Source organism: Callorhinchus milii, unplaced genomic scaffold (genome assembly GCF_018977255.1).
Source record: "Callorhinchus milii isolate IMCB2004 unplaced genomic scaffold, IMCB_Cmil_1.0 Scaffold20, whole genome shotgun sequence".
NCBI lineage: Eukaryota > Metazoa > Chordata > Chondrichthyes > Chimaeriformes > Callorhinchidae > Callorhinchus > Callorhinchus milii.
In genome coordinates, this window is record NW_024704761.1 from 9771193 (window position 1) to 9790663 (window position 19471).

At 42.4% G+C, this 19471-nt stretch overlaps 1 protein-coding gene across 1 annotated transcript in view; it reads left to right on the forward strand.

Annotated features, from left to right (window-relative positions):
• Window positions 1–19471, forward strand: part of myo15b (myosin XVB) — a 40913-nt gene that overhangs the window by 1213 nt on the left and 20229 nt on the right. Inside the window, exons 3-20 of the mRNA XM_007888480.2 lie at window positions 2885–2942; window positions 7216–7340; window positions 9251–9346; window positions 9846–10084; window positions 10312–10475; window positions 11387–11459; window positions 11559–11768; window positions 12398–12522; window positions 12881–12966; window positions 13106–13193; window positions 13609–13638; window positions 13741–13911; window positions 14459–14601; window positions 15216–15479; window positions 16003–16099; window positions 17106–17219; window positions 17494–17725; window positions 18778–18856. Coding sequence (XP_007886671.2) covers window positions 2885–2942; window positions 7216–7340; window positions 9251–9346; window positions 9846–10084; window positions 10312–10475; window positions 11387–11459; window positions 11559–11768; window positions 12398–12522; window positions 12881–12966; window positions 13106–13193; window positions 13609–13638; window positions 13741–13911; window positions 14459–14601; window positions 15216–15479; window positions 16003–16099; window positions 17106–17219; window positions 17494–17725; window positions 18778–18856 — 2394 coding nt within the window. The remainder of the gene's footprint in view (window positions 1–2884; window positions 2943–7215; window positions 7341–9250; window positions 9347–9845; window positions 10085–10311; window positions 10476–11386; window positions 11460–11558; window positions 11769–12397; window positions 12523–12880; window positions 12967–13105; window positions 13194–13608; window positions 13639–13740; window positions 13912–14458; window positions 14602–15215; window positions 15480–16002; window positions 16100–17105; window positions 17220–17493; window positions 17726–18777; window positions 18857–19471) is intronic.

The following is a 19471-nucleotide window of genomic DNA, read 5'->3' on the forward strand; positions in this document are numbered from 1 at the left end:
TGTGTACTGAGACCCCACCTCGTATACCAAGGCAGTGATGACTCATTGATGGTTCATTCTTTGACCCTTTTTCCATTACCACCAGGGTTCCACAGGAGCCTTGATGCCCCTGCTTCCCTGTCTCCAACTCATTTTGTTCCAATCACCACACTGATGTCATCTTCAACCATATCTACAATTCCTGATGATTCCACTCAAAACCTTAATCTCCTACATATGCTTTGAATGATCTAATGAAAATGTTCACTCTTTCAATTCTTCAAACTCTTCAGTTCTTCTTGCAAGTCTATCCAACAACTAGCCTCTTCCTTGTGATTGATCTACTCATAACCCTTCTTCATCTGTTAACAATCTTATTTTGTTCTCATCTCAAATTGAATTCCCAGCACCTTGGAACATGTTTCCGATGTGAAAGGCGCTATAAAATGTAATTTGTTGTTCTTCTTGTTATGTTTGTTGAATTCCTTACCTCCTGTGTTTTTCTTTTATGTACATAATCCTGCCTCTTCTTTTGACCTTTCACCCAATTCCCCAATAAAATATGGTTTTATCACAACTATAATTACATTGCATGCAATTAAACTGCTCACTCACATTCTTAACATATCACAACTGCTTATGTTTTTTTTTAAAATTGTTCCATAAAATGTTTTGACTCCACTTAACTAAATTAAAATCTGAAAATATTAGACAGTCAATAACAGATTTGAAAGGGAATTGAGAAGGAATTTCTTTATATGCAGAGGGTTGTGAGAATGCGGTACTCACTGCCAGAAGCTATTGGAAACATCAATTAATTTAAGAGGAAACAATAACAACAACACAATTACATTTATAGAGCGCCTTTCACGTCGGGAGGACATTCCAAAGCGCTGAACAGTCAGGTGTTGGGGCCCGAGCATGGGGGAGGGGTGGGGTAGGGGTGAGGGAAGGCAGAGAGGTGGGAGGAAGACCAAAAGCAGGGTGGAAGAGAAGGGTCTTGAGACCGGCCTTGGAAGAGGCGAGGGAGAAAGTGAGGTGAAGGGATGGTGGGATGGAGTTCCAGAATGTGGGGGCAGAGAGGCTGAAAGCCCGGCCACCGATGGGTTAGGCGGGAAACATGGAGCAGGCCGGAGCCCGCTGAACGGAGGGAGTGAGCAGGTTGGTAGGGAGTCAGCAGGTCAGAGAGTTAGGAGGGGGCAAGGCCATGGATGGCCTTAAAGGTGAGGACGAGGAACTTGAACTCAATCCTCTGGGGGATGGGGAGTCAGTGGAGTTGGGCGAGGGTGGGAGTGATGGGGTCACGGAGCCTGGTGCGTGAGAGTACACGAGCTGCACACATGAGAAGAAGATAATAGAGGAGTATAAACAACAACAACAACTTGCATTTATATAGCGCCCCTCATGCTGGGTTAGAGTCCCAGAGTGCTTGACAGTGGGGGAGCACAACGCCGAGAGGGGAGATGACCATAGACCCAGTCAAATAGGAAGGTCTTCAGGCACAACCTGGGGAAGGAAGGGGTGAGGCTGAGAGAAGAAGAGTATTCATAGGAGAGAGGATTAGTTCGGCTGAATGGTCAATTTCTGTACTGTAGGTAAATTTATGTAATTTAGGACTTTTGGACATCAGAATGTGCAAATCCGTACAAAGATCATTACGGAATGTCTGTCAAGTCACATTTTCTAAATGTCAATCCTATCTCTCATGTTACTCCATCTTCCAGCAAAATTAATCACGACACATTTCCTGTTGAAATTGGTAGTTTTGTTTACCTGCACTGCTTTCCTGGGCTAATATCGATATATTCAGTACTTTCTGAGTAAAGTACTGAATAAATCTGTTCACATTTTTCCTTCTAACCTTAAGACCATAACCTCTTATTATGGACTTTTTGATATTGTTGAAGTCCAGCCCACGGGAGCTCTCTGGTATTGGAAAACTTTAATAAGGTCTCCACTTCTTTAATGTAACCATGATCTTCTTTGGATAACTTACCCAAGTGATTCGGTGCGAGTCTGGGCAGCAAGTGGAAGAGAGGAAATATTTGTAACAGGGTGCTGTAAAAATAACAAACACTTTCACCCACCCCAATGTTTATTACGTTACTCAGTCAGTGTCATCATGACATAGCACATGCATGCACACCCTTATTAATTCATTGCCACTTATTATCTTCTCACTCATACTTATCTTTTTGTACACATCTTTGTAAACATACACTTAAGCATCCACTGAGTAACCTCCCTCCTGATATATCTAGATTATTCACTAAACAAGTTCCCACACACATGCGCTTATTTGTTTGTTGTCCCCTCTTCCTGGTTTAAACAAAACATGCAAAAACGTTGGTTCCAAAAATAGAAATGTTTTTGGAAAAACAATTTTATAATAGGAAAATTCTATATACAGAATAATTGAAGTGGGGGGTAAAAGTAATTTTTTTTTACCAATCAACGTCAGGTTAGCAGTTAATAAGCTGGCTTTATTCACCTCACATTATTCCCTTGGGTACTTTATTTTAGGGTGAAAATGCCATCATTGAAGTAAACTTCTCAGTTGAAGGAAGCTCACAGAATATTTCTCATGTTCCACTTCCTGTTGGACAAAGGTGGTGTTGTTAGTGCAGTGTGTGTCAGAAAAATTTGCCCTCAAATCCCTGTTTTTAGTGTCTGCAAGCCTGATTATACACTGGTCGCCCACAATTTATTACAAGTCACTGACCACAATGCCACCTTATACCTGTGCTGACCACTTCCCACTGACAGGCAGCCTTTTCAGGACCAGTCAATCGCAACGGGGCCCATTGTTCTCGTTCTGCTGGACTTGAACCCCGTGTCTTTAAATGCACAAGCTTCACGTCACGTGGTGAACTCTCACTCATCTTCTTTTCTGTTCCTTTTGCAGGATGTTGGCTTGCTGGAGATCCCAGCTGAACTTTCTGCACTCTTACGGCTTGCTGAGGGTAAGTGTGTGTCAAAGAGAGAATGACAGTGTCTGTATGATTAGGTAAAGTTTAGTCCACTAGTGACTGGTAGTGAAGTAGGTCAGTAAGTAGGTAATGAGGTCTAATATGCATTAATGGAGTATGACAAATATTATTTCTTTCTCCCTCCCTTCCTTCCCTCCCTCATCTCTCAAGCCTTTCTCTTTCCAAACACATCAAGTTGCCTCTTAAATCTATTTATATAGTCCCCATCAGTAGTCTATCCTGACAACCTAGTCCACAATTTTAGTAGCCCAATATCAAAAAAAAGGCTGCTCCAATCTTTCTAAAGTTTAACTCATGTTCCTTGGTCTTAGAAACCTGCTCTATAATAATATCAACTTTGTTGTTTTCTTTTGAGTAAGTAATCTAAAAAGAGACTAAGGAAAACTTGATTGCACATACTCTGGTATGCCGGATGCCATGTGTGCAAAGATACAGGGGTAGAACTGTTGAATTCAATCTTTGTCAGTTTTCTGCAGTTCTTAAAAGAAACTTACAGAACACTGGCTTCAAAACTAAGGTTGTGTTTAACACTTTGTCAAATTCCAGACACTGAAATGTTATATGAATAGAATAAATCCAGCTCCAGGTGAAATTTCTCCCCATAGATTGGTTGTGCAGGGTACGTGGATGTTGGAGGGTGCTGGATTGTGAGGTCCCAAGGTCTCCTTGCCCTAAGTGTTCGGAGTTCAAGATCCTGGTCCTCACCTACAAAGCCCTTCATGGCCTCGCCCCACCCTACCTCTGTGACCTCCTAACCCCCTACCAACCCGCCCGCTCCCTCCGCTCAGCCAGCTCCGACCTGCTCCACGTCTTCCGACCCACCCGCCACACCATTGGCGGGAGAGCCTTCAGCCACTCTGGCCCCAACCTCTAGAACTCCAGCCCCCAATCACTCCGCCTCGCCCCCTCCTTAGCCTCCTTCAAGTCCCGCCTCAAAACCCTCCTCTTCAACCATGCCATCAGTCAACCCCCTTTCTCTCCGCTCCCTTCTCCCCCCCTGACCCCAGCTCAGGTCTGAAATGCTGTACACTGTCCAGCACCTTGGGATATCCTCCCAACGTGAAAGGCGCTATACAAGTGTAATCTTGTTGTTGTTGTTGTCATGGTAGGCATTTGATTGAGTGTATTCCAGGCGTGTTACTATTACCCAGGTTTATAGCCATGTGACTGATAATTCCAGGTAACCACAGCCAGCTAAACCCTAGATTATGTAACGATGACAGCTCAGTCGTCAGTGAGGTGTGGGTGTGAGACCTGCATCATTAGGCTCAAGGAGATTGACTGATGAGGTAGCATCATCTTTGGTTTGATGGACTCCACCTACGCTGTCATTTCTATAATTTTATGGCAGAGACAAGACTAATCCATTGTACTTCCCATGACTCCAATGTTTATAATTGTGAAACTGATTCCATTCCAACTTCAGTGCAAAATTTTCAGAATGTTCTACCGCTTGGTAAAGATTGGCTGTGTCTCATTGTAAGCATACTGACGATCTACTTTGCTATTCCACATTTGCCACGCATGTATTCAGTTACGGTTTTCTGTTATGAGAACTAATTTTCTTCAGTTGAATGTCTACAAGACCGACATTCTCCTGATTAGCTCCCATCAGCACCTCCTCACCTCAGGCACTGACAGCATCACCATCCATGGTTGCTCACTCCACCTTGCTAAGCCAGTCTGGAACCTTGGGGTCTTGTTTGACTCTCAACTATCCTTTCTACCCCACATCTGCACCATGACCCACTCTGCCTTCCCCCACCTCCGCAACATCGCCCGGCTCCGCCACTGTCTCACACTACTGGCCACAGAAATCCTCATACACACTTTCATTACATCGAGGCTCGACTATGCAAACTCATTGCTTATCGGCCTCCCCAATTCCTTTCTCCACAGGCTGCAGATCATTCAGAACTCTGCAGCCCGTGTTCTCTCCCGCACCAGGCTCCGTTACCCTATCACCACCATCCTTGCCCAACTCCACTGGCTTCCCATCATACAGAGGATACAGTTCAAGATCCTTGTCCTCAACTTCAAAGCCCTCCATGGCCTTACTTCCCCCCCACCTCTGCAACCTCCTAACCGCCTACCATCCTACTCGCTCCCTCCTCTCAGCAGGCTCCAGCCTGCTTCACGTCCCCCGCCTCACTCGCCCCACTATTGGAGGGTGGGCCTTCTGCCACTCTGCTCCACCCTCTGGAACTCCGTCCCACAGTCTCTCCGCCTCATCCCCTCCCTTGCCTCCTTCAAGACCCATCTCAAGATCCTACTCTTTGACCGTGCTTCGATCTCCCTGCTTCTGCCCCTGCCCTCCACCCTCCCCGACCCTGAACCCCAGCTCGGGTCCAAAACTCTGGCCAGCGCCTTGGGACATCCCCCTGACATAAAAGGTGTCATACAAATGTAATTTTGTCGTTGTTATGTGGCATTGCAGGCAGAGGAATGATGACTGTGTGCAATGCTATGATATCTTGCTTAATTGGAGTTCTGCTGGAAGGCTGATTCAGTGTGGCACTTAGCGATATTTATTAGACTGTAATTCTTGTACCTTATAGTATATACCTTCTTAAAAGGTCATTACTGATTTAGAGAACACATTCCGACAGTGAATGAATCCCAGATTGTAATTGAAACATTATGAGTTTCAGGTTCCCCAGATAAATGCCATAAAATTATGGATAATCCTAGAGAATCTAGATGAACAGTAATAGAATATCAGGGAAACACCACAGAAACTTGTAGAAATCAATACTCTGCCCTTTGGATGCTCTCCTGCTAGGGTGTGAATTGTTTAGCAAGTTTTGACTCAACATTTTCAGCTGCGGCAAAACAGAAACCAGTCTCCGTAGGGGCTAAAATGTTCTACAGGATTTAATAGCCTTACCCAATTAGGCATTTGCAACACAAATACACAATACAGCTATTGAACAGTTTTATAATTCATTTGCTCTCAGCAAGTATGCTTCACTAAGCCAGGGTCACCTCCAAAATCTACTCTGAATCAAATAAGACGTGAACCATTCTGCGCTGAAGGGGGCATTTGGCCCATCCTGTCTGTGCCACTGCAACCTGTTTTCTAAATCGTCCTTTTTTAAAATTAATTCTACTTTCAAACTCTCATACAATTTTTTTTAGGTTTTTATTGCCTGGGTGTCAATCCAGTTCCCTTCTGAATGATTCTAATTATCAAGCCCCAATGGCTCGATAATTGTTGTGGTAATTTATGTTGTTTAGGTGGTTTGTTTTCACTCTAAGTCTCCAGTTGTGTTAGCACCAGAGGAAGTGGAATACGAAGAGATGAACACTTCCTGAAAGTTCCTAGAATTCTAAAAGTTACTGAAAACTGTTTGTTCAACGTTCTGTTTTTCATGTTGCAATAGTTTTAGAAATATGCCACACCCAGCCTGGAATGAGGTAAACGTTTATGAGACCTTGCAGAAATGTAATCACAATTAAGACTTTTATCTAAATTGATCAGACAATAATATCGTACTAAGTTCACACTAGCACCAATGAGATCACTATATCCAGTTGTGGTTATCATGCTTGGAAAATGTTTGGAATAACAGAAAAACAACAACTTGCATTTATTCACGTGAGGCAGTGTCTCATAGCACTGAGATACGATCATAAGAAATGAAAAAGGACAAATTGATCTCATCTCAAATTGATGGAATGTCCATTTGTGGGTGGGTTCATGGAATATTTCATTGTTTCAAGAAGGTTGTTGGAAAATGTATGTATGAGGGAGAGGAGAATTGCCAAAATGACTGTAATGTGTTAATGTGTTAATGGAAGTCTGTATTTCCGGAACGGAGGGAAATGGGTATATATATATTGGTGGTTACTGCTCCTCCGGCTACCCTACCCCATCACCGTAAAGCACTCCCAGATGCTATCCTACCAGAATGGTGCAATATAAATGCAAGTTGTTGTTGTATCAGCACTTAGAGGATTGTTCATAGAATATTCATATATTTGGTTGGCGGTTGATGTGTGTTCTACTTATAATGGGTCAGAAATATTAGCAATCATACCAGTTATATTAGCAGTCATAACCATCAGCTATTCAGTTATTCATACAATGGAAGGAGAAATGTCAGAATGTCACATTGTCAACCTGATAGTTGCCCTACTTGTATAGTTTGAAACTTGCAGATTTCCAATGCCACTGTTTTCAGCTGCGAAATACCAGTAAGCACTTGATCAAATCCTTATCAGAATTTCTCTTATCCTTTTCCAGGTCATGCCTCTGAAAACCAGGTTTCAGAAGTAAGCCCACCTCAAATCAAGGCATGCATCAATTACTCGCTTCCTCCGGATATCGACAGACATCCTTTCAGCAAGTTCATCAATGAACACTTTCAGGTCAGTGATACACACTCATAGCATGGGGGGAGGGGGAAGAGAGAATCGAGCGCTGAACCTAGTTCCAAAATGTCCGAGCACGGTGCCGGCAGCATTAACTCTGACACAGAAATTGTGTAAACCGACTGTGCTATTGGTGTACTAACATGCTAATAATAATAATAATCATCACGTTTGGGCCCCATTAGCATTGACTGGTCCTGAAAAGGGTCCCTGTCAGTAAGAGGTGGTCAGCACAAGTACAGGTGGCATTGTAGTCAGTGACTTGTATAGGGCCTTTCACTTCAGGTGGATGTAACAAAGCGCTTCACAGGATATGCTGGAAAGTGTAGTGACTGTTTGTTTTCCGGATGAACATGGTGACCAAAACTAAAAGCATGAGGTACAAATGTCATAAAGTGTTACAGGAATTACCTTTGGCAATGTAAGTGCTCTGAGAAGCTGTCCGGTTGTTTATCACCAGTAATGGTATCTCCTATTATAATTACACAGTGCCAAAGGTGCTGTGACATTTTTACTCCCAAAAAAATCACATCTGGGGAGAGATTAACAGTCAAAAAAACCAAAATTTCCATGTATATGTGAAACTCTGTCTTAAGAATGATGATTGGTTTCTAATGTAGGAGAAATCTGGCTGATGAGAAACATATCACAAGAGAAATTCAAATGAGGAAGCCTCTTTAGCCATTTAATCTCATGTTTCCAAACCCTTGCCCTTGATGACCATAAAACCATGATCTCTTGTATTGCTTCTTTGTTGTGTCAGCGAGTATTGATTTGAGTTTACTTTCTTTTTCTCGTTTAGCAATTTATATGCCTCTATATAAATTTCCCTCTGAACATTTGAAAGCTGAATAGCATTATATTATTTAATTACTCCTGATATCATTCACTCTAACATTGTCTTCTTTCGCACTGACCATAGAACCTCAGGGTGTAGTGACCAGAACTATATTCAGGACTCCATATGGAGATTGACTTGAAACTGCAAGGCTCACCTTTACGATATGTGACCTCATGATTGCATTATCTACACTTTAAAAATGTTAAAGTCCTTGAGATTTTTACAACTATCATATAAATATTCCTGTAGATTACTGATCCATGAACAACTGTAAATGTCTATTCTAGGATTGAGGTCTGTGGAATGTATTATAAATGTTTCATACATTCTCCTATCAAAAACTAAACAACACCCCTGCGAGTGAATAGATGTAATAAGCCAATCTTAAATTGATAACAATAAGTGGAGTTGGAAGTTCGAAATGACCACAGTACAAAATCATCAAAGATTATTCTTAATAAATGGCAATCTCCAAATAAACTCTGGAAATGGGCAAAGGGAAGCACTTTAGAACTCCTTCCAACAAACATACGTGACCTTCCCCACCATGGACTCCATCCACCCATTCAATTCCTGGGGAAAAGTTCCTTGAAGATACTTTCAGATTTCCAAAGGAAATCAGGAACCCTCTCAACCACCTCTTCATAGAATCATAAATATTGAAACACAGAAGGAGGGCATTCGGCCCATCGTGCCTGTGCTGGCTCTTTGGAAGAATTACCCAATCAGTTGAACTTCCCCGCTCTTTCCCCATATTCTTGCAAATTTTTCCCTTTCAAGTATCTATCTAATTCCTGTTTGAAAGTTGACTAAATGAATGAAGTGTGAAGGAATAGTTATTTTTTCCTGAATCTAAATGCAAAATATGAAGGGCATAACTTGTTTTGTTGCAGATTAATGTAAAGTCAACATCACCAGAGTGATTTGCAACTGGCCATGAAAGGCAGGGGAGAGAGTTACACATTGAAGACTGTAATGGAACTTGCTGGTCTCAGCTGCTATACTTCCATTGATTCATTAAAGGTGTTCCCAGGCAACTAAACTTCTCACTTCTTCCTTTCTCTAGGTCCCTCAGTTTGAGGTACAAAAACAACCGATACAACAGCCCTTCACACAACTGGAGGGAGAAGAGAGACAACTGGCCTTAGACATCTTCAAACTGGTCAGTACTGATTCTGTGGCCTCCATCGCACATAGGAAATGATGACCTGGATGCTGGCATTTGTATTGCATTGTATCTGCATTGGAAGCTGGGCACACCATGTTTTCAGATAGTGCAGGTACAATAGTGCACAGTAGACCCACGCTATAAGCAAGGCTGCGCCATACTGGAGGGTATTGTACTGAAGATTCCCTGCAAATTGCTCTACATTCCCTCTTAACCAATGCCCATAATAATCAATCTATGCTCTTTCAATATCACTTACACAAGCGTGTGACCCCTTTATATCCCTTTATAAGTTTCGCCCACTAATATACAGTCAATTCACTTTACAGTATATTCTGTGAAGTGCTTTGGGACGTCTAGAAGATGTGAAAAGCACTATATCAAATGCAAGGATTATTATTAGGATTATTATTATATGTGTGTCGGTCATGTTGGCCCTTGTTGTACATATCTGTACTCATTTTAACATCTTTTTAACCTTTCTGTTTGACAGATTCTTCGTTTTCAGGGAGACGAATGGCTTCAAGGAAGGAAGGAAGAAATATTCCTTGGGAACTTTATTGCGCAGAAGGGCATATCATACCCCAAGCTGCGCAATGAGATCTTCTGCCAGCTGGCCAATCAGATGTGGAAGAACCCTGACATGCAGGAGTGGCAGCGAGCTTGCCTGCTGATGGCCACCTGCCTGAACAGTTTCCAGCCCTTCCCTGAGCTCGAAAAGCCTCTGCTCAAGTAAGCAACTCTCCCCATGGGACATTCGCAACATCTTCTCCAATTGTCAATCTCAAATCGGCACTTTACCAGTTTCAGTCAATTTGCCGCTGTTCCTCACTTGAAACTGCCATTTCATCTCTTTTTGTGACATCCCAATTTGCCTCTTACTCTCTCTTCTCCAACTTCGAAAGAGACGTTTGCGCTGATGTTTGTGCCATTTGTGCCATGTTCCTTCCTGCCCGCAGATATGTGTCGGATCATGGCGTGGAAGGCTATAGGCCTTTGTGCCAGCACAAAGCCCTTGCGGCCCTGCAGCACAGCCAGAAGAGATCCTTTCCACCTTCCCAGCTGGAGTGGACAGCAAACCAGAGGCGAGGACAGATGGTGCTGGATGTGCACTTGTTTAATGGTATTTCCCCATCTCTTATCATTGCCTCGACTTTTATTCACTTGTTTTACAATTCACTTTATAGTGTTAGTCTGCATGCACTGCCCTTCAAGGCTGGTAGAAACAGATTCAGTAACAACTATCAAAAGGGTATTAGATAGGTAATTGAAAAGGAAAAAATTGCAATGCTACAGGGAGAGAACGGGGGAGTGGGTCTGATTGGGTAGCTCTTCCAAAGAGCCGGCACGGGCACAATGGGCCGAATGGTCTCCTTCTGTGCTGTAATATTCTATGTAGGCAACAATCTGTTTCCAAAGAAAAGTACTGTAATTATTGATGAGTACTTTGCATTGTATTTGCGATTGTTGACTTTAAAAAATAACAGCAGACACGGTAAACTATAAATTTGAATCATTATGCTCAGGAAAGGATTCTTTTCTAGGGTTCTTAGCAAGCATGTAGTGGAGCTTGTTGCAATGTCCAATGATTTATTTCTGAAAACGCATCTTACGTTTGCTTTTACAAGCACAATATTTAATAATGATAAGATATTCTGAAAAGGATGTGTGGCTATTTTGTAGCATAACTTGGAGTATTCCCAGATTTTCTTCTGGCAGTCCTGTGTGAATAATAGTAATAATAATCACCATTGCATTTGATATAGAGCCGTATCACTTCATTGAGACGTTTCAAAGCACTTCACAGAATATATCATAAAGAGGATTGACTGTGTATATTGTGGACGAAACGCGGGAGCCAATTGCGCACAGGAGATTTCACAGTGAGATTAAAATGTAACCCCTCACACAGAGAAGCCCCATCTTGTCCCATGGTACCCTCACCTTTTATACAGGATACCCGAGCCTCCAATCCTCGTGGTGATTTCCCTCTGACTCAACATTTCAAATAACATCTTAAATCTACTTTTCCAGATGAAGCTGTGGTCACGGAGGTGGAGTCATGGACAACTGCTGAAGAGCTGGCCAGCTGGATCTTCAAGTTCTGGTATGTAACAGATACACTTGTGAAACAAATGTCTTTCATAAAATAATATAAGTTGCTTTGCATGTACCTGAGTGGTCAACCTCTCACTGATTACCACAGGGGCCAGGAGACTGAACAGAAAGGCTGGTCAATGTCCCTGCACACTGGTGAGCAATGGCGAGATGTTCCCGGCTCTGACTTCATAATGGATCTTATTGCTGAGACTGAAATGCTTGGCGTATTCTCAGCCCAGAACTCCAGCTCCCCATTCAACACAGGGATGAGTGGGAATATTTACGGATCTACGTACAGCTCTGAAAACATCTACTCGTGAGTAACTCGATGCAGTCTGCGAATCATCACATTATTTAAAGGCTGTCAAATAGGGTCAGTCACTTAGCAGTAGAAGAAGCACTTTGACAGTCAAAATTGCTGTGTTACTGGCTCCTCCAAGATGACCTTAGTTCAGAGACAAGGTCTTATGGGTTGGTGCAACATATACATGTTTCTCAGTTCACATTGTGAGGACATGAGGTGCTTAAAGGAAAACTCTAGAATAGTCTCTGAGTCTCTTTAAGGGAGGATTGGAGGGAAAATGATCGAGGTCGAAAAAATTGGCAAATATAAAGAATATATACAGCCTCTTACCATCTGCTATCCTTATCTACGTTATACAATGCAAAGTACTCATGGCTCAATACTCAGTGTGGAACCTGAGCTCCTGCATAGTAACATCAATGCACAGAGTGTGATTGAGCCATTTGAGATCAGGATTTGATACCTGGGTTTATCCAGTTGGATGAACTTCTAGTCAGTACTAAGTGTTTGACCAACTTGGTGCAGTAAATCCAGGAGAGGGAACCCAGTTCCCACACAGGTTTTGAGCTTAATGGAACCTTTGTCACATTTGAATTGCTGAGAGATTTCAACAACTCAATTTCTCTTCGTATTTCATCCAGGGCAACATCTGAGGATTCTGAGACAATAATTCCTCCAGCACCCAACATCCAGGCACCTCCTCTACCTCCGCCATTGATACCCCAGGAAAATGCTTCTGCTGGTTATTATCAGTCCCAGTTTGGGGGTAAGTGACTCAGTGCACATGTCTACAGAAAGTAAGAGAAAGGAAGGAAGGAAGAAAGGAAAGAAGGAAATACAATTTCAATGGAACTGGTTTTATCACAGGAATGGATGAATTCTCAGGAGAATTGCCTTTGGTATCAGGCAGTTTTATGGAGATGTATTGATACTGTTGGAAGTTGGAGTTTATAATTGAGTTTGTGGAAGGAGAAGGCTTTTTTNCTCTTCCAGCAATGTTTTATGGAACTTAAAAAGAACAATAAGAACAACTCAAATTGGTTAGAGATATCAATGTTTACGTAACACCTTTATGGGGAAACTTGCTGAACTGTTAGTTTTCATCTTCTGGCTTTTCTCCACAGCTCCTGATTATAGCGAAAGACCAACACCAGGCTTAGAAAACTATGTGGACAATCTGTTCAATCCAGTGTTTACCTTTGGAGGAGGGGTGAGTGTGTGTGTTAATTGTGCTGTTTGTTACTGACCAGTAATCTGTAAATGTTTCATTGGTTGTAGTACGGAGTTATTGCATCAGTTATTCTTCAAACTGTTCAGTCTTGATGTAATTTTTCCAATGGTCCTTGTAGGAAATGGAGCGATCAGCAGATCTAAATCGACGGATGAAAGGAGGTGGAGGAATAGGCCCAACACAGACAGGAGTCTACATGAGTCCAGGTCAATGATCTGTTAAGTGTGAGCTGTAGTGTGCAGGGTGAGCTGAGTGTATGCTGGAGTGTATACACAGCTTGGGCTGAGTGTGCTATGTGCTGACTGAGTAGAACGTCATCCTGACGTGAAAGGCGCTATACAGATCTAATTTGTTGTTGTTGAGTGTGAGGTGTGGTGTGCAGGGTGTGTTTAGTGTGAGCTGTGGTGTACAGCGTGGGCTGAGTGTGATCTCTGGTGTGAAGCATAACTGAATGTAAGTTGAATTGTCACATTTGCAGTTTCTGTTTAAACTTTCTGGAAGCACTCGGAACAAAGCACAGTTGATAGACAATGAATGAAGTGTAATGGTGGGAATTTGGGGCAGGTGTTGATAGACACTTTGTGACGTGGCAGCTGCTCATTGCATTTTCTTTATCTGCAGGTATGCCGCTGATTCCCAGCTACCCTATGGGTATGTATAGCGTCTAAGATCAAGTTTAGATTCCTCACTTTGTGCAAATCACTTTCAGTCTTTAAACTTTTCGTCACCTTCTCTCTTGCTTGCATGTTCCAGGGATGCCCCAAATGCCCCAGATGTCTGTTGCACCAAATTACCAACAAATGCCTTACATGGGGGCAGGTGTTCCTGCAGCCATGCCAGTGATGCAGCCAATGCAACAAATGCCAACAATGCAGCCAATGCAAACTATGCCAACCATGCCTATGATGCACCCATCTATGCCAGGTAAGCGTGAGCGTTAGCATACCCTTAGGCCCTTTCCAGGATGTCTGTGAATCAAAAGTTTTCAGGTGTTAGGCTGTCTCAGTCGATAACATTCTGATATCTGAGTCAGAAAATTGGGAGTTCAATTACTTTGCTACAATATCAGAGGTGCAGTGCTTTGAATGAAATGTTAAACCCAGACCTTGCTTGCCTGTTCAGATAGACATTAAAGATCCAATGGCACTTTGAAAAGGGAAGCGATTTTCTTCTGATTGTCTGGCAACAGCCTTCCCCCACCCACCATTATATTAAAAAAAAGTTTTGCTTTTGTGGGACATTGCTGTGTGAATATGCAATCACTGTTTGTTACAGAAAATCTTTGAGGCATTTTGAGACATTTCAACATGATAAGGCGCTAAATCAAATGCAGGGATTATTATTACTACAACATTCAAGTTGTAGTCAAGTCAAGTTGCAGAGTAACAGTGACCCACATGTTAGCCTCACTGTGCAATAGTTTGCAATGGATTGAATTATAAGCCTCTGACTGTAAGGACTTTCTCTGCAGCGATGATGATGCCACAAGCCTCCAGCATGCCTGAGATGCTGCCTATGCACCAGCCAAGTCGTTACTCAAGATCTCACTTTTCACAACAGGAACAGACAGCAAAACAGCAGCAGGAATTCATCAACCAGCAGGCACTTCTACTGGTGAGTGCATCAGTCAGTGGCAGATCAGTGTTTATAGTAAAGAGTTGGTCCTTTGTAATAATTAGAACCAGAGCTGTTGTAATTAACAACAACCACAAATTGGACTTACATGGTGCCTTTCAAGTCGGAAAGACGTCCCAAGGCACTGGACGGTTTACACAGGATCTGGGGATTGGATACGAGAGGGGTGGTGTTAAGCAAACAGTTCAGATAATTAGAAATCATACAAAATACAATTGTCTTATAATTGGGTTATACAACTGTATGCAGAATTACCTGACCTAAAGCAACTCATAAATTAATCGCAACATAAATTAACGAAATTCTGGAAAAATATTGCTCAGAAGCAGCAGAAACATTCCAGCTAAGACACTGGGGTTTGATTTGCTTGATTTCTTAACAGATTCCTCAATAAGAAATGTGTAAAATGTGTAAAAATCCAACGTCTAGAACACTGAACTTGTGTCCTTTGCTTTCCTGTCATTAGGAATTTCTTGTCTTTTTCTCTTAATAAAGAAAATGGTGGGATGAATCAGATATGTATCACTATACGATTAAGTGCACTTAATTCTGAAAACTCTAATCCTATTGCACAATGTGATGTATTGTTTCAGGCCCAGCAGATGACCATTCAGGCCATGTCAATGACCCAGCAACAACAACAGCAGCAGCAACACCAGTGGCAGAAGCCACATGAGGAAGAGGAGGCAGCCCCAGTGAATTCCAGGACAAAGAAATTCATAAAACACACCCCTAAACCTCCAGTACAACCCGTCATCTCTACTCCGCCCATTCAGCCAAAAACACCCAGTGTGAACAGGGAGCCTGAAGTCATCAAAATACCTATTATAGATCTGAATAAGCCACCCAAAGAGAAGGTATGTGTTTATTATCCTCTGACCCCAGCGTGCTTCCTGTCTAACCCTCGGGGTCACATCAGCTCTCTGGTCTGTTCAGAGTGCAGGAGAGCCAGTGTCAGTTGTGCGTGCTTCCTTTTGCTCAGAAGAGAAAGCCCGGGTTGGGTCTGATTTTCTTCTTTGACTTTTTTGTTGTAGGATAGATGATTCTATTTCTCCCCTGAGCCTCTCTCTGGCTTTACTAACCTGTGGTCCTTCTCCCACATTCTTTCCCCTCCTGCTTCATGTCACCCATTTCTCCTACCCCATTATCAGTGGATAAGCTTTGAGGCACTTTGCACTCTGTAACTCTCTCCCAAATCCCGCCTTTTTGTTTTGTGTTAGTTTTTGTAACTATTTATGCTCTTCACAAAATAATGGTCTTTTAACACAGACCAATACCATATAAACTCCCTTAATCAACTTGGAATGTCAACTCTTCAAAAAGGTTTTGAGGGCAATCAGGCAACCTGTATCCTCTCTGAAGCCATGTTTTTGTCTGTAGGTTTCTGTGCCTGAGAATGTTGATAACAGTGACGATGAGACTTTGTTAGAACAAAAACAATCTTTCCAGGAAAAACGACAATATTTCCAGACGAGAGGTGAGTGTGGGTGTCTCTATCTTCTTTCATTGCACTGTTGAATGCTACAACTGTAACATCAAAGGTATTGAAAGGATTCAACATTGTTGCATGTTAATGTGGTGTCATGTTAATCTGGCTCCATGTTAGTGTGGTTCCATATCAGTCTGTCTCCTTGTTAGTGGGGTTCTGAGTCCAAGGGCCTATAATGCCATTATTTCCTGACAAGTATGGTTCCTGGGTGATTGTTTTCATGAAATATTTATTTATTTTTAAAATTAAATATCTTTGCAGTATAAAACAGTAAATCACTAAGAAATTGGAGAGAAAACTAGATAGACCGGCATAAATATGGTCCTGCTACTGGGATTCATGGCACTAACATATTGAGGCATTTATGGGATGAACTACTTGTGGGATATATTGGCAGTATTCTGGATGTTAAAGCTTAATTGATTCCTCAGTGAATGTTTTGTTATTTGAATTATCAATAGTGATCACTAACATTAAACACTCTGAGACTCTACCCTTCATAAGGGGTGCTGTAAAAATGCAAGTTGTTGTTGCTTATCTCTGAGTTATGTTTTAGTCACAGTGTTTGCAAGGAGGCTGTTGGATCACGGTGATGAAGCATCAGCTGCTTTAACAGTAATAATAATCCTTGCATTTGTTACAGTGCCTTATCATATCTTTGAGATGTCTCAAAGTGCTTCACAGAATATCCTGTGAAGTGAACCGACCGTATATTTTGTGGCGAAACGCGGCAGCCAATTACGCACAGCAGAATAACAACAACTTGTATTTATATAGTACCCCTCAGAGTAGCATCCCAGAGCGCTTGACAGTGGTGGAGCAGAGTATAAATATGAAAAGAGCTAAAAAAAATCCTTGGATGTTTTGTCACCAAATTCTTCCAACCCTCATTGACTTGGGGAAAATAGTTGTTAATCCATGGCTGGGCTGGATGTGTGTGATTTTCTTCTCTGATCTTCTCATTCTGCTGCTCCCACTCCCCGGCTCCTCACAGGGAAGGAAGAGGCACCTGTGAGGGTGCCATCCAAGATTCGGCTTCCAAAACCTGACCGCCCAAAAAGCGAGGAGAAGACTGAGATGCCAGAGACTCAACCAGAGAAACCGAAAGGTACAGTGGAAGCCGCTTAAGCCGGATGTAGGTAAATCTCGGACGCTGGTTAAGTCGGACCAAACTCCCGGCCTCGGTTCATTTGTATTCTTACCTGTTTTAAATATGATGGTTAATCCTGACAAATGCCACCCTGGTCACCGCTATGAGTTCAAATTCCTGACTACAATCTCTCAAGAGGTGATGAGTGCTGTAAACTGACCTCAAATACTGACAGTCACAAATGCTTCTGACAGTCTGACAGTCTGACATTTATTAATGTTAATCTCTGCAGAATCTACTTCTCCTCCGCCTCCCCCTCCTCCCCCTCCGCCTGGGCCAGAGAAATCTGCCAATAAAGAGAAGAAAGAAGATGAAACGAAGAAGAGCGAAAATAGGAATAAAGAGATAATTAATTCTTTGTACACACCTCCCAAACGAGTGGAACCCAGTCAGAACATTCGAGAAATAATCAAAATCTACCAGAGTCGCCCGGTTCCCCCACCTACAGAGTATGAACCGATCAGGTAAGAGCAATGAGTAGGAATACTTTCCCTCCCGCACACCCCAACCCCCCAAAAAAGGGGGTCAAGTTGTGTTCCAAACACTAATAATTGAAACAATAATATTATTGAAAATAAAGCAGTGAAAATTGCATGTGTTCAGATCCACTGTGCAGGCAAACGACTTGAGGAAGGCCTACCTGTTCCATCTGTTAGACCCCAATCAATCCACTTCCCCAGTACTTGGGCATTGATGTCACCTGTTTGATTTACAGACTGAGAACTTTCTGTCCAAACACAGAAGATTCTCTGTTGATTCTACAGAATGTCCACAAAGTCCTGTCACCCCCATTTTTTTCTCTTCAGTGCATTGACCAACAAATAATGATAATTGCATTCAGAAGTGCTTAGCTTTATTTAGACGTCCAGAGGATCGGTATGTGTGTGAGCACCATCATTTTTATGGCAGATAATGATTCGTCGCCATGTTCCTTGCGACTTCTTCTGTGACATTGATATTAGTGAGGAGGCGACAGCTTGTTTCAGCTCCTCCCTAGTCTCAGACCGCTGTTTTGTAACAGGGGGTGAGAGGACTTTGTGGACACCCTGTGCAAGGGACAATACAAATTTGGGGTGTTCCTCACTGTCACCAGTATTGGAGGAGTTCTGTGATGGGCTAGTATCCTCTCAATTCAATATCACTCCAAGTGACTTCCCTTTTGGTAAAACCCCCATATCTTATTTTATTATTTTTTCTACTGTCGTACATTGTACTTAGAGATGGTCCCAGCGATCTGTCGCCCAATTCCTTGAAATCTCTCACTTGGCTTGTCCCCTGTGGATTAACGCTTGCTTAGTTTAAATGCTTACTTTCCCATTATCATCACTAAAGTTTGATTCACGATAATTAATGTTTCCCACTTGTCGGGCTCACACTTTAAATCTATCCGAAAATTCCTCACTATTTCGTCAGCCTTGATTCCTGCTATTTGGAATTCCGTACAGTTTGTCATCATTAGTAAACTTTGCTTCTTGTCCAGACCTATTACCGTACATATTCCATTCATTTTTTCCAGGAGGACAGCAAAACCATTCCTGAAGAAAAACACCCCCAAGGAAGAAGCGTTGAACTTATTGGGAATGAAAGGCCACAAGGTATCTGCACTGGGGTCCAATACACTTACCTGGGAGAAACAGAAAATGTAAACTAAATTAATGGAGTTTTATAGTTCTCAGTGATTGCTCTGTCTCTGTCTCACACCAAATATGTGTATGATCCAAAAGGCTCTGACTGCTGGATCCATTCACACCTTCAAGACTGAGGTGGATAGATATTTGTTAGGTCAGGGTATCAAGAGATAGGGGGCAAGCACGGGTATTTGGACTTGAGGTACAGATCAGCCATGATCTTATAGAAAAGCAGAACAGGCTTGAGGGGCTGAATGCCCTCCTCCTGTTTCTATGTTTCTATGATTGCTTCATGAGTCGTTAGAGCACTCGCTTTGCAAGCGAGAGACCTAAGTTCAATTCCAGGCAGAGGGCGAAACCTTGGGCAAGTTTCCTTACTCCACACAGAGCCTAATAATAATCCTCCAAAACCAAAAACAATAATAAATTGGTCATTTTCAATCTACGACTGTTTGTGGGACATTGCTGTGCGCAATTGGCTGCCGCGTTCGCCCACAAATATACAGTCAATTCACTTTACAGTGTGTTCTATGAAGCGCTTTGGGACGTCCTCCCGACGTGAAAAGCGCTATATCAAATGCA